The following is a 15,916-nucleotide window of genomic DNA, read 5'->3' as shown; positions in this document are numbered from 1 at the left end:
GCAGGATCTTCAAACTCTGGCTCTTGGTTTCTTGTCCTGGCCCTCTCCTTCCCAGGCCCCTGAGGCATCTGAGGATTTCCAGGACACAGTCTGAAAACATAGTGAGGTGCTGTGTAACTTTGACTACTTATCAGTCTTGGCTGAGTTGTACGGTTTTTCTTTGTTCTTAAACCTTTTGAAAAGACAAAGCCAGTATTTAAAAAATGTTAACATTTGTCAGTTCTACATGTTGGGTTGATTGCTACAATATTCTTGTACCTTTCTGAATTTGTTCCTCAAAACAAGATGGTAAAAAATAGTAGGAAGGAGGAAGAAAAAAATGTTTGTACACTGGACCAAATACAATGACAAATCTTTGGGAAAAATTTTGGTCTTCAAGCTATTTTATTCTATGGGACTGGGTGTCCTACTGGAAGCCATCGGGAGAATTGGAGCCCTGGCTTCCAAGCCTGCTTAAAAAAGGGTGAATCTTTAAGACAATGGAATTACAAAGGAATTGTGGTTTGAATATTTTGATAAGTTATAATATGTAACACATTACTGAGATATATTTGTATATAAATCTGTATACATGCATGTAGATGTCATTTTATTGAAATATAATTGACATATACTAGTTTTTTCAGGAATGCAACATGATTCAACATATGTTCTATTGCAAAATGATCATCCCAATGAATCTAGGTAATATCCATCATACATAGTTATAGTTTTTCTTCTTGTGATGAGAACTTTAAAGATCTACTCTTTTAGTAACTTTCAAATATACAATACAGTATTTTTAACTACAGTCATTATGCTATACTTTATATCCCAGGATATTTTTTTATAACTGAAAGTTTGTACCTTTGGACCACCTTTGTACGCTGCCTCTCCGATCCCCACCTCTGGCAACCATCAGCCTGTTCTCTGTATCTGAGTTCAAGTTTTCTTTTGTTTTGTTTTTAGGTTCCATATATGAGCGAGATCATAGCATATTTTTCTTTCTCTGTCTGACTTACTTTACTTAGCATCATGCCCTCAAGGTTTACTCATGTTGTCCCAAATAGGAGGGCTTCCTTCTTTTTTATGGCTGAAAAATATTCTATTGTGTTTACATGCCACATTTTCTTTATCCATTCATCCATCAACGGACACTTAGCCAAATTATTGAAACAACCTGTTATAAATAATCCTGCAATGAATCTGGGGGTACAGATATTCTTTTGGGTTAGTGTTTTTGTTTTCTTTGGGTAAATATCCAGAAGTGGAATTGCTGTATCACCTAGTGATGATTTTTGAGGAACCTTCTTGCTCTTTTGCATAATGACTGCACATTCCCACTAACAGTGCACATGGGTTCCCTTTTTTCCGTATCCTTACCAATACCTGCTGTTTCTTGTCTTGTTTTATAGTAGCCATTAGAACAGCTATGAGATGATATCTCATTGTGGTTTTGATCTGCATTTCCCCGATGATTAGTGATACTGAGCACCTTACATACCTATTGGCCATCTGTATATCTTCTTAGGAAAAATATCTATTCAGGTCCTCTGCTCATTTGGTAAATGGATTGTTTGTATTTTTGCTATTGGGTTGTATGAATTCTTTAATGTATTTTGGATGTTAATCCCTTTTCAGATACATGATTTGCAAATATTTTCTCCTCAGTTGATAGACTCCCTTTTCATTTTGTTCATGGATTCCTTTGTTGTACAGAAGCATTTTAGTATGAGGTAGCCCCACTTGTTTATTTTTGTTTTTGTTGCCTTTCCTTTTGGTGTCACTGCCAAAAACTGATGTCAAGGAGCTTACTGCCTGTGTCTTCTAGGATCTTAATAACTTCAGGTCTTATGTTCAAGCTTTAATCCATTTTGGGTTAACTTTTCTATGTGGAGTAAGATAGTGGTCTGGTTTCATTCTTTTGCATGATGCTGTCCAGTTTTCCCAATACCATTTAGTGAAGAGACTGTTCTTTCCCCATTGTATATTCTTGGCTCCTTTGTCATAAATTGATTGACCATATATGTATGGGTTTATTTCTGAGCTCCCTATTCTGTTCCATTGATCTGTGTGTCTGTATTTATGCTAACACCAAACTGTTCTGATTACTGTAGCTTTGTAATAGAGTTGGAAGATAGGGAGTGTGATGCTTCCAGTTTTGTTCTTTCTCAAGATTGCTTTGGCCAATCCAAGTTTTTTGTGGTTACATTCAAATTTTGATTGTTCCATTTCTGCAAAAAATGCCATTGGAAATTTGATAGGAATTGCATTAAACCTGTACATTTCTTTGGGTACTATGGTCATTTTAACAATATTCTTCCAATCCATAGCACAGAATATCTTTCCACTTATTTGTATTGTCTTCAGTGTTTCATCAATGTTCCCAGTGTATAAATCTTTCATCTTATTAGTTAGATTTATTCCTAGGCATTTTATTCTTTCTGATGAGTTGTAAATGGTATTGATTTCTTAATTTTTCTTTTTAATAATTTGTTATTAGTGTATTGAAATGCAACTAATTTTTGTATATTGATTTTGTATCCTTTAACTTCACTGAATTAGGTCTAACAGTTTTTTGGTGGAGTCTTTAGGGTTTTCTATATATAATATGTCACCTGCAAGTAGTTTTACTTCCATTCCAATTTGGATGCCTTTTCTTTCATTTTCTAATTTCTGGCTAATTGCTCTGCTTAGGGCTTTTAGTACTATTTTGAATAAAAGTGGTGAGGGTTGACATCTTTGTATTGCTCCCAATCTTAGAGTAAAAGCTTTCAGCTTCTCACCATTGAGTATAATGTTAGCTGTGGGCTTTTCATATATGACTTTTATTATGTGAGGTGCATCCCCTCATATCCATTTTGTTGAGAGTTTTTTTTCATAAATGGATGTTAAATTTTGTCAATTGCTTTTTCTGCATCTTTTGAGATGGTCATATGATCTTTATCCTTTCTATTGTTAATGTAATATATCACATTGATTGATTTGTAGATATTGAAACATCTTTGCATCCCTGGAATAAATCCCACTTGATCATGGTGAATGATCCTTTTAATGTATTGTTGAATTGGGTTTGCTAATATTTTGTCAAGGATTTTTGCATCTGTGTTCATTAGGGATATAGGCCTCTCATTTTCTTTTCTTTGACATCCTTGTTTGGTTTTGGTATCAGGGTAATGCTGGCCTCATAAAATGCATTTAGAAGTGTTCCCTATTCTTCTGTATTTTGGAAGAGTTTCAGAAGGATTGATACTAATTCTTTAAATGTTTGGTAGAATTTACCTGTGAAGCTATCCTGACTTTGTTGGAAGGTTTTTGATTATTCATTCAATTTCCTTACTCATTATTAGTCTGCTCATATTTTACATTTCTTCATGATTCAGTCTGGATGGACTGTATGTTTCTAGGAATTTATCCTTTAAGGTTGTACAATTTGTGGATGTATAATTGTTCATTATAGTCTTTTATGATCCTTTCTGCATCTGTGGTATCTGTTGTAATGTCTCCTCTTTCATTTCTGATTGTATTTTTATTTGAGTCCTCTTTTCTGGGGATGAGTCTAACTAAGGGCTTATCTAATTTGCTAATCTTTTCAAAAAAACAGGTCTTTCATTGATCTTTTCTGTTCTCTTTTTTGTCTGGATTTCATTAATGTATGCTCTTATCTTTATTTCCTTTTTTCTGCTAACTTAGGCTTAGTTTGTTCTTCTTTGTCTAGTTCATTTCTAGGTATAAAATTAAATTGTTTATGATCTTTCTTGTTTCTAAATGTAGGCTTTCTTGTTTCTAAAGACTGGGCATTTCAATAGGCTGCCTCTGCCCCTAAAATACTAAAAGCCCTAAGCAGAGCAATTAGCCAGAAGTTAGAAAATGAAAGAAAAGGCATCCAAATTGGAATAGAAGTAAAACTACTTGCAGGTGACATATTATATATAGAAAACTCTAATATCTTGATTGATCTTCTTATCACTATGAACTTCCCTCTTGAACTGCTTTTGCTGCATCCCATAAGTTTTGGTGTGTTGTAGTTCCATTTTCATTTATTTCTAGGTATTTTTTATTTCTTTTTTTGAGCTATTTGTTGTTGAGTAGTATGTTGCCTAATTTCCACATACATGTGAATTTTCCAGTTTTCTTCTTGTGATTATTTTCTAGATTAATACCATTGTGTTCATAAGGATACTTGATATAATTTCAGTCTTAAATTTATCAAGACTTGTTTTATGACCTAACATAATATATCCTGGAAAATGTTCCCTGTGAGCTTGAGAAGAATGTGTAGTCTCTTGCTTTGGATGGAATGCTCTATAATATTAAGTCCATCTGGTCTAATGTACTATTTAAGGTTTATATTTTTTTATTGATTTTCTGTCTAGATGGTCTATACATTTACAGAAGTGGGGTATTAAAGTTTCATAATATATAGTATTACTGTCTATTTATACCCTTAGGTCTGCTATTATTTACTTTATATACTTAAATGCTGTTATGTTGGGTACACAGATATTTATAAATGTTAAATCTTCTTGTTAGATTGACACCTTTATATATAACAACTTTCTTTGTCTCTTACTACAGTCTTAAGGCCTATTTTGTCTGATATAAGTATGGAATATGTTTTTCTATCCTTTTACGTTCAGTCTGGTGTATCCTTTCATTTGCAGTGAGTATGTAGGCAGCATATTGATGGGTCTTGCTTTTTATCCATTCAGCCATTCCCTGGCTTTTGACTGGAGAATTTAGTGTATGTACATGTAAAGTAACTATTGATACATATGTACTTATTGTCATTTTGTTAATTGTTTTCTGGCTATTCTGTAATTTCTGTTCCTTTCTTCTTTTGCTCTCTTCCTTTGTGATTTCATGATTTTCTGTAGTGGTATGCCTAGATTCCTTTATCTTTTCTGTATCTAGTGTAAATTCTTGCTTTGTCATTACCATGAGGCTTACATGAAACAACTTATATTTATAACAATCCATTTTAAGTCAATAACAACTTAAGTTTGAATGTACTCTAAAGCTCTACTTTCTAACTACTGACATAATATTTTTAATGTCACAACTTACAACTTTTTATCTTTTGTATCCCTTGATAAATATTGTAGATATAGTGTTTACTACTTCTGTCTTTTAACCTTCACACTAGCTTTATAAGTAATTAACCCACCATGTTTACTACGTTAAATATTCTGAATTTTACTATATATTTACCTTTAGCAAGGAGATTTATACTTTCCTGTTACTAATTAGTGCCCTTTCTTTTTAGCTTAAAGAAGTCCCTTTAACATTTCTTGTAAGGCTGTTCTAATAGAGATGAATTATTTTAGCTTTTGTTTAATTGGAAAACTATCTCTCCTTCAAATCTGAAGGACAACTTTGCCAAGTATAGTATTTTTGGTTTGTATTTTCTTCAGAACTTTGAATATATTATGTCACTCCTTTCTGGCCTGAAAAGTTTCTGTTGAAAAATCTGCTGATAGTCCTGTGGTGGAATCCCTTATATATAACAAATTGCTTTTCTCTTGCTGCTTTTAAGATTGTCTCCTTGCCTTTAGCTTTTGATACTTTAATTATAATGAGTCTTGGTGTTGGTTTCTTTGGGTCATCTTATTTGGAACTCTGGGCTTCCTGCATCTGGAAGTCTGTTGCCTTCCTAGGTTAAAGAAGTTTTCAGAAAATATTTCTTCAAGTAAGTTTTCTGCCTCATTCTCTCTCTCTTCTTCTGGGACCCCTATACTGTGAATGTTGGTCTGTTTGATCTTATCTCATAATTTTCCTGTAACTCTGGGGGGAAAATAGGTTCCCAGCCCAGGGCAAATAAATTTTTGAAGCCAAAATCAGTCAAAAGGAGAAATAAAGTGGGAGAAACCCATTTATTGCCTACAAGCAATTGTCTACTCCTGCTTGCTGGTCTCTCTCACTACCTGGCTGCAAAAAAGACTCCACCACACCTCTTCAGTCCCAGTGCACGCTCGCTCTCCACCTACCATCTAATCACCTATTGATATGGAAATGACTACTTCTCTCCACCCCTTGGAAACACCTGTTTATATGGAGATGCACTAAGGCCCGGTGAGAGATTCTGGAAATACTATGATTTTACCCATATTTCCTTAGGCTATTTTTACTCTTTTTAATTTACTACTTCTTTTTGCTGCTCTGATTAGTGAATTTCACTGGTCCTTTTTTCTGCTTCATTTAGTCTGCTGTTTGAACCCCTCTAGTGTATTATTCAGTTCAATTACTATATTCTTTAGCTCTGTGATTTCTTTTTGGTACTTAAATTTTCAATCTCTTTGTTGAAATTCTCCCTTTGTTCATGTACTGTTCTCCTGAGCCCAGTGAACATCTTTATGACCATTATTTTCAATTCCTTCTCAGGTAAATGACTTATCTCTGTTTCATTAAGGTATTTATTTGCACTTTTATCTTATTCTTTCATTTAGAACATATTCCTCTGTTTGTTTACTTATCTCCATTTTGTTAAAATCAGTTTTTGGAGATTTATCTTGTTCTTTTGTTTGGGAGTACTCCCCTGTTCCCTCATTTTCCTTAATTCTCTGTGTTGCTGTCTATGCATCAGATAAAACAGTAAAAGTCTTGAAGAGGTGGCCTTATGTAGGAGATGAGCCTTATTGTCCAACCCTGCCTTAGCTCTTGGTTGTTCTCAAACCTTTGTGATTGTCTCAGTACCTACTTTGTCCTTAATTGCTCCTGATAGTTGAGGGTATGTCAAGACCTTTCAGTGTCCCAAAGGTGACGATCTCAGTCAGCACCTAGATTGAAGCTGATTCGAAGCCAGATCCTCAGGCAGCAGCTTTTAAAGTGTGCAAATATACTTCATTCAGGAGGAGACTGGGAGGTGGACATTTTTGTTTTGTCCCCCTGCACTGAGCCCTGGAGTGATAACCAGTTAAGAATCATTTCTTTCTTTGCTACTGTCCTACTGAAATTGTGAACAGAAGCCCTCCTGGTCACTTGAGCCAGGCTGTCAAGGGATGTGTCCTCTGAGTGGGAGCCTCAGAAACCAGGGTGCTAGATATGTGTACAGGCCCCATTCTTGGAGACACCAGAACCTGGGGCAGGGCAGAGGGAGAGTGAAGATGGCACCCACTGGCCTCCCCAGTCTCTGGAGAGGTTTGCAGTTTGTACTTAGATGTGTATTGAATTATAAGTCTGCCTCTTAGGCCATAGCTATGAAGATAAGTTAATAGGCCTCTTGCACAGAAAAAAATCTTTCTGCTGCCTCTCTGCTATGCCCTGGGGGATAGCTGGTTATGAACTGTTTCTCCATTTGTTACAGTGCTGTGGGACCCAGACTATGGGTACTGCTTTCTACCAGAACCAGATGGTGAAGGGGTGACTCCTGGGCAACAGTTATAAAAACTGGGGCACTATACCTGTGCACACACTCCTTTCTGGGAGATACTGGTGAGCTGGAATGGGGCAGAAGGAGAACACAAAGATAGTGTCCTCTGGTCTCCTTGGTCTCTGGAGAATATCTCAGTAGGCCTCTAGCTGTATGTTAAATTAGATGCCTGCCTTTCAGGCCAAGTTTTAAGACAAGCAAATAGACCTCTTTCACTGAAAGACTAGGCATTTCAGTAGGCTGCCTCTGCCCCAGGCCCTGGAGTATATCCGCAGTGAGCCTGCACAAGTCCTTTGAGAGCTGCTCATCAGTCCACTATTGCCTTGTGGGTGTGTGGACTCAAGGTCTGTTGGGTCTCAAAGCTAGGTGTTCTGGGGGCTCATCTTTCAGGTGCATGTCTTAGAATTTGGGAGCCAGACATAAACCTTTCACTGCTCAGGGAGAAGCTCAGAGTTGTGAGTTTCCTCCCAGTTGTTGTTTGCTGTGCCAGAGAAGGGGTTTATGGCAGATTGTGTCTCAGCCTCTTCTACCTGATTTGATGTGGGTTTTTCTTATTTCCCTGATGTGTAGAAATCATTGAACTAGCTTGGAGGGTTTCTTCTGTTGTCCAGCATTTTATCTGCATTTTTTTAACAGACTTTATTTTTTTTAGAACAGTTTTAGGTTCACTGCAAATTGAATGGAAAGTATAGAGATTTCTCACTTACCCCTCTAACCCCACATATGCTGTCTGTCAACATCCCCCATCAGAGCTACATTGACACATCACCACCCAAAGCCTACAGTTCACATTAGGGTTCACTCTTGGTGTTATACAGGCATACTTCATTTTATTGCACTTTGCTTTATTATACTTTGCAGATCCTAAGTTTTTTACAAATCGAAGGTTTGTGGAAATACCAAGAGACCTAGAATTAGAAATGGAGACTGAAGATGTGACTGAATAGTTGCAATCTCATGATAAAATTTGAATGGATAAAGAGTTGCTTAGGGATGGATAAGCAAAAAAAGTGGTTTCTTGGGATGCAACCTACTCCTGATGAAGATGCTGTGAAGATTGTTGAAATGACAACAAAAGATTTAGAGTATTACATAAACTTAGTTTATAAAGCAGTGGCATTGTTTGAGAAGATTGACTCCAATTCTGAAAGAAGTTCTATTGTGTGTAAAATGCTATCAAATAGCATTGCATGAAAGGAAATTGTTCATGAAAGGAAGAGTAAATTGATGTGACAAACTTTACTGTTGTCTTATTTAAGAAACTGTCACAGCCACCCCAACCTTAGCAACCACCACAGTGATCAGTCAGCAGCTGTCAACATCATGCAAGACCCTTTACTAATGAAAAGATAAAGACTCACTGAAAGCTCAGATTGTGGTTAGCACTTTTTAGTACTAAAGTATTTTTTGATTAAGGTGTGTACATCATTTTCTAGACATAATGTATTGCATACCTAATATACTACAGTACAGTGTAAACATAACTTTTATGTCTTGGGCAACCAAAAAAAGGATTTTACTTGCTTTATCACAGTGGTCTGGTACCAAATCTGCAATATCTCTGAAATATGTGTGTTTATTTTGTGGGTTTTGATACCTGTATAATAATATATACCCATTATTATAGTGTCCAACAGAATAATTTAATTGATCTAAATAACCTCTGTGCTCTGCCTATTCATACCTCTGGACTTTTTATTTCATAAAAAAATTTCAAATAATTTTATATTTGAAAATATTTTTGATAGAGCTATTTAATAGGTCTTTTAACACTGTAAAACTACTTTCTTGATTAATAAATATTTCAAAAAATTAAATATTTTTAGAGCCTACTTTTACTTTCAAAGGGGCCCCAACTTGGATGATAAATTACATGGTCTCTATAATTACAGTCTACATTTTACCAGGAGAAAAACTGGTCCCCAGAGAGAGACTCTCCCTCATGTGTCTGGCCAGTCTGGTATAGAATAGAACTAAAGCCTGGTGCTCTGGATTTTTGTAATCTCTATTCCAAAGACACGAAACCCACTGAGGAGGTAACTCGAATCTCAAGGCTTATGACATCCTTACCTTGTTTAAAGTAGTTATGAAAGTGAGGTTGCTTCTATATTTCTAATTCAGGCATGAGAAAATTCACTGAGTAAGTAAGTAAATAATGTACCAAATAAGGAACAGAATAAATTGCAAGAAGTCTAAAAGATCACAATTCAGTCAAGAGATCACAACTCAGTCAGGCAATTGAACACCTGCCTACAGAAGATGGAATACTGTGGAATGGAAGGTTGGATTTAAAAAGGGTACAATGCTTTTAGAGAAGATCCCACAAATGTTTGATGGTATTTTGAGGCTGAAATAGAGTTTCATTTGCATGTTTCTGGTATGTCTGTTTATCCAGTAAAATGAGTCTAGGTTCTGTTCAAATGCATACTAAACTTGCCTAATATGATGATTACAGACTGTAGTATCACTGACATATAAGTTTAACACAGTGTTAGCATCCAAAGAGTGAAGTACTTACTAACTTTTACATAACGGATCAGAAGGGTTTGGTTTTCATAAGGACCAATTTCTTTTATATTCTTTTAAATATGTATTTCAAATACGTTCTCCTGTAAAAACATATTGTCATCCTAAGACAGGAAAGAGTAATTACTCTTTTGCCAAACAGATCAAAAGGGTAAGGGAAATGACCAATACATGAAAAGAAATGGTAAGTAACACAGAATGGTGTGTGGAATTTATTTTCTACCCCCAGGAATTTTAAGATATGTTGCTGTTCTGCTTTGGGGAAGGTAGAAGCAAACCAACCCCCAAAGGCCAAGAGGCTGTGAGATCAAAGAAAGAGGCTGACAAGTCCAGCTTGAGTTCTGCATAGGCTTATTGAGGGGATCTTACCCAGACAAGTTTGCCCTGGGAGGCCCCAGGACTTGTAGATCTGTACCACTTTGGGTTTAGGGAGACTCAGTTTTAGAGGCAGGGGAAAGGGCCGACATACAAGGGTAACGTAGAGGAAGGGTCTCCGCACAGGGCAGCCACCTGTGTGCTCAGTGAAACAGGCTGCTGTCCCAGTATTATTGCTAGAATTTAGAACAAAGAGTCCTGCCCCAGGGAATGTTATTAATTGTTCCAAGCTAGATATTATCTAAGGAATACTTGTGTGTCAAAGGGAAAGGAGTGTAAAGGTGATTCATCAGTCAATGTTGCAGATTTGACAAGATGGCATTCTTCTTGTTCACAGAAAGTTGCATAGATGTTATGCTGGTGAAAGGGAATTTACTTCAGATGTTTTATTTGTACATGGTATGAAGATGTGTTTTTATTTTACTTACTTATTTTTGTCAGGCCTCTCTATCCGGAGTGTGTGCTGGAAAGCAGACCGCCTCTTAGCAGGCACCCAGGACAGCGAGATATTTGAAGTGATCGTTCGTGAGCGAGACAAACCGATGCTGATCCTGCAAGGCCACTGTGAGGGGGAGCTCTGGGCTCTGGCCCTGCACCCCAAGAAGCCACTGGCTGTGACAGGTAGTGATGACCGCTCTGTCAGGTGAGGCCCCAGCGTTGGCTGTCATCTTGTCACTAACTTCTTAGGGATAACAGATTTATTTGGCCCCAAATTTGCTTGTTACTTAGGAGGAGGATAAACCGCAGTGTAGAACCATACAGTTTCTAAATGCAATGTAAAGCATTTGGCTCAGTAACAGTTGGCTTCCTGGTGTACTGTTTTTGCTATCTTTCTTTGGCTCCATCATAAGTGGTGAAAATGCTCTTTGAAGTGAAACTACAATACTACTGGTGAGACTGGCTTCCACTTGCCTTGCAGTTGAAGATATAAGCTAAGCACCCCTCATCTGTGCTAAGATCCTGTCTCCTCCTCCTGCTTTTGGTCCTCTGCAGGGATTGATTCCACAGTTTAGTCATAGACATTCATTGCCATTCGAACTGAAATTCCAATTTTCCAAATTGTCCTCAGCTTTGTTACATGAGTAAATAATTATTTCCTTGTAAATGCCCAAATGGAATTTTGAATATTGTCCTCAGTCAACAGGAAGTGCTGGTTCTTGAGAAAAAATGTGGTTTTATTAGGGCCTCAAGGGTTCTTGCATTTGTTATTCTTGGATAGCAGGACATGCATGAAATGAACAAAATGAGTATGCTTCCACTCTTCCTCTGTTGAAGGACTGAATATGTGATTTAAAAGTATGAGATGGAGATAACTACATGTGTAGATTTCAGTTATCTTTATTACTGAGTTTTAAGTATGCTCAAAAAAGGCCAGAAAGAATGAATGATGTTGAAAGGAAGAAACTGATTGATCAAGCGATTGATTACTGCTTCTGGGTTGATAGCTAAAATAGAACATTGTAAACTACTAGACGGTATTGCCTCCCCCCACCCCTGCCCTTATCGTGTATGTTTGTGACTCTAAGCAAGAGACAATCAGTATACTCATTAATACAGTATATATCCAAAAATAAATCAATTTTTTAGTCTCTATCAAACACTAAAACCTCATCAAACTAAAAATCAGTGGAAATGATGACACTTGTCTCCTCCTGTGATGTAATGTTTATTTGGTTTACACTTCTCTTTACTCACTTCCTCCTCTTCTCTTCCTTTTTCATCCATCCCTCTGAGCTTTCCCCTTACAGTTAGAACAAGGCCAAGTTATCCAAGCACCTGAGAAACTCAACTCATACCCACCCAGAAAGAAATGATTTCCAGAAAGTCTTTGGCTTTTGTATTTTAACAACTGTGTTGAGTCTCAGCATTATAATCATCAGCCCTGACTTCCAGAATTTGTCTGATTCCCCTTAACTATTAATTTGGCTAAAATTTTAAATTTAATTTAAATGTAATTTTACACTGAGTATTGAAATTTAAGGCAGGCATAAGTTATGATTTCTTGAGAAAGGATAGTATGGTTTGCTGAGGAGTGATGATTTTTTCATGCCAAAAGAGCAAAGCTTATATTACTTAAAATAGTACAAGGCTAAAACAGCATGAGATTATGAATAATGGACAAGCATTGAAAGAATACCATAAGCTTTAGGCTGAGCATTGCAGGCTGCCTAGGGGATCAGCCAAGTACTCACTGGGCAGCTCTGCATTGTGAGGAATGTGCCCCCAGCCCTCCTGATGGCAGGATGCATTTAGAGAAACTGTACTACATGTGACATATTCTTGCCCTTCTAGATTTCTCAGCACCCCTCACAGATACTATTGATTGGGTGTTAAGAGAAGACTGTCTTAAAAATCCTAGCAGACAGAGGTCAGATATCACAATTTCAACTAATGTGTAAACCCTTATTAGTATCTTTGAATATTTGAATATTTAGTTCATATTCACTCAGTTTGAGGTACCTGGATTATGTTCCAGGAGCTGCTGAAAACTGTGTTAACTGCACTTGCCCCTTGACCTCCATGCATCCAGCACTAGCTGTGCTCCTCATCTGGGGGCACTGAGAAGTCTGCCCAGACCACGAGTGGACCTATCTGCAGGGGGGCACCTGGGGAGCTTGTGAATGACAGCAGATGACTGTATATAGCCAACTTTGGAACCCTCCTGGGCAGGGTTATCATTTGCTCTTCGGCATCTCAGATACATTTTCTTTCTTGTGAGGTCAATAAATGGAATGTGTATTTCAATCTGTATGTGTTCAAATAACATAGTTACTGGAAGAGTACTCATGTTTTTTAAAAAACTAATAATGGTAGCATTTTGTAGTACTTCTTATTCTATGAGTGTTATTAACAACTATTGGAATAAAGAATAATTTTTAATTTCCAAAGAGAAAAGTAAGATTTTCTATGAAGTAGAGTTCAATTTTCCCTTATTTTATGAATCTCAGTATCTTTGGAAATGTTACCTCCTTTTATATTTCTTGCTGGGTATTTCAATTGATGAAAGTAAGTCAAAGATAAACATCTTCCCGGATGCCCAGACATGCCATGAGGAAGGACACTTAGTGTGAAGCTACGGTGTCCTTTCTTATTATCAGAGTGGTGAGCAGGCCTTCCAGCCTTGGGCTGGCTGATGACTGAGAAGTTGGTTTTGTTTTGTATTTTACTTTGCTCTTATGCTCAGGCTGTGGAGCCTGGCTGACCGTGCCCTGATCGCCCGCTGTAACATGGAGGAAGCAGTTCGCAGCGTTGATTTCAGCCCAGACGGATCTCAGTTGGCCTTGGGCATGAAAGACGGCTCTTTCATTGTTCTCCGAGTCAGGCATGTACTGATATTGAAAATGATATTAGAGATGCTCTTCTGTTAAAATAATTTTCCTGGTCATAATGTCTGCTAGGACATCAGGAAAAATGCATTTAGTCTTTCAAATAGGAACAGTATAGATTCACAGTCTTCTATCTGCTGTTTGAAAACCCAAATCCTCTTATGAAAATCCACAGCTCTATGATAACCTATTTGGCAGCACAGCCTGACCCAGTGAACTGATGTGAGACTGTTCAGAGTCTATTAATCTCTTAGTAGGAATAATCATATGTCATGGGATTTGCTGCAAAAACATTAATGTGTTTAATACGGGTGCTTCCTTATCTCCCACTGAGGGTGTTACATAATATATTGTATATGAACTTTCCAAAACCCAATGAATAATGAATTTCCAAGCTCATCTGGTCCCAAGGGTTTTAGATAAGAGATTGTGGGCTTGTTGTAAGCCAAGAAAAGAGGAAGAAAGAAGAAAGCATCCTCCAACAGCAGCAAATTTTTAGAGCCAACGTTGTGTGAAAGATTTCTTCCACCTATAATTGACAATAAAATGGAATATTTTGTATTTATTAACATCTTATTTTTACTGAGCAAAAATTATGACCCACACTTGTAATTCCTCTGAACACATCGGTGGTTGTTTTGGCTTACACATTTTGTCATTATAGGAAGGAAATAAAGTTGTAAATTAGATACTACATGTTTTGCACATAGAAAATTCTGTGTAGCTTTGAAAAAACTCTTGGCATGGTTTATTATGCTAAATTCACATTACCAGCCACACATAACTTATTACTGAATTGGGGGGTAACATTTTTTTTCTCTGGTTAGTGATGGTATAAAAAGGTGGTTAATTAACAGATTTTCTTTTCTTTTTTTTTTTTATGGATTCTCCCCCACATCTATTTGATGATATTTATAGTGAACTATAATGCAATCAAAAATTGCTAGTAGGAGGACAGGAATTATTATGTAGAAGAAACATTTGACATTATTTATGCCTTCAGTTTGTTTTGGAGTTGATGAAGGCATCGTTACTGGCTCAGGGAACCTGCTAGTCATAATCCAGTCATAGTTGTAGGAAAAGAACCTCAGTGAACTGTCAAATGAGGGCAGAAATTCTTACCAGAATCTGATCAGAGAGAATGCAAAGTATTCCAGTGATTTGATGTATGCATTACTGATCTTTCATAATTAGAGTTAAATAATTACATAAAAATTTAACATTAAAAATATAATTTTCCTCTTTTTGAATTTACTTTTTATAGCAATAAGTACCAAGCTTAATAGTTACTGGTTTCTTGTTCATAAAGTATAAAAAAGATAGTTTATTTTTTTGTTAGCCTTTGTGTATTTTACCTTTCTCCATGACATATTTTTAATAGTTTATAATAGTTTTAATAGTTTATAAACTCCAATTTTTTAAATGAGATGAATTAAGGAAAGATAATATATAATTGAACATGAAAGCAAATACACATTTCATTCAACTTTATTGTTTTTACTTTGGAAACCCCAAATATTATTTAAAATGCTTATGAATTTTTCCTAAATTGGCCATGAATTAAATAATATTTTGTATCTTTCCTCAAAATTAATCCTTTTATTCATGTCGTTTTTTTCTACCTTACAGAACAACTTTCTCTCCTGCACACAAAGTTTAAAAAGTGAGTTAGGGTTCCTCTTTCTAAATTTGCTGCTTATCACTTTGCTTTTTATTCCTTTAGAGACATGACAGAAGTGGTTCACATCAAAGATCGCAAAGAAGTAATTCATGAAATGAAATTTTCTCCAGATGGATCTTATCTTGCAGTGGGGTCCAATGATGGCCCAGTAGACGTCTATGCTGTTGCCCAGCGGTATAAGAAAATAGGAGAATGCAACAAGTCTCTTAGTTTCATTACGCACATTGACTGGTCTTTGGATAGTAAATACTTGCAAACTAATGACGGTGCAGGAGAACGACTGTTCTACAAAATGCCATGTAAGTCCCGCAGGCACTGGGCATCTGTGCAGAGCAAACATTGAACCACAGATGAGACTGTCATGGTAGCCTCAGTGCCAGGAAGGTTTTCTGAAACAAAACCCCCAAATCACAAACTCAAAGACAAGATCAAGCAATTAGAACATATTAAAATGAGAAATTAATGCACAACAAAAGATACCGTGAATAAAATGAAATACAAGGCATAGCCTGGACATAAACACTTAAAACTGTTTCATGGACAAAGGATATATATACCTAGAACATACAGAGAATGACTAAAGATAAATGAAAGGAAAAGTATCCTAGAAAACTATTTAAAAATACTAAAGACTTGAGGGATCACAGTCCTCATTTACTG

General features: G+C 36.5%; 1 protein-coding gene across 11 annotated transcripts in view; it reads left to right on the top strand.

Moving 5' to 3' along the window:
• Positions 1 to 15,916, top strand: part of EML6 (EMAP like 6) — a 309,966-nt gene that overhangs the window by 138,179 nt on the left and 155,871 nt on the right. For all 11 annotated transcript variants that reach the window (XR_012121243.1, XR_012121246.1, XR_012121255.1 and 8 more), the window contains 3 exons: positions 10,691 to 10,892; positions 13,434 to 13,571; positions 15,299 to 15,555. Coding sequence is in view for 7 of the 11 variants with exons in the window: in XM_073213154.1 (XP_073069255.1) it covers positions 10,691 to 10,892; positions 13,434 to 13,571; positions 15,299 to 15,555 (597 nt within the window). In the remaining 4 variants the exon portion in view is untranslated. The remainder of the gene's footprint in view (positions 1 to 10,690; positions 10,893 to 13,433; positions 13,572 to 15,298; positions 15,556 to 15,916) is intronic.

The sequence above is a fragment of the Manis javanica genome, chromosome 1, assembly GCF_040802235.1.
Source record: "Manis javanica isolate MJ-LG chromosome 1, MJ_LKY, whole genome shotgun sequence".
In the NCBI taxonomy this organism is placed as follows: Eukaryota; Metazoa; Chordata; class Mammalia; order Pholidota; family Manidae; genus Manis; species Manis javanica.
This window is presented reverse-complemented; position numbering and strand designations above follow the sequence as displayed.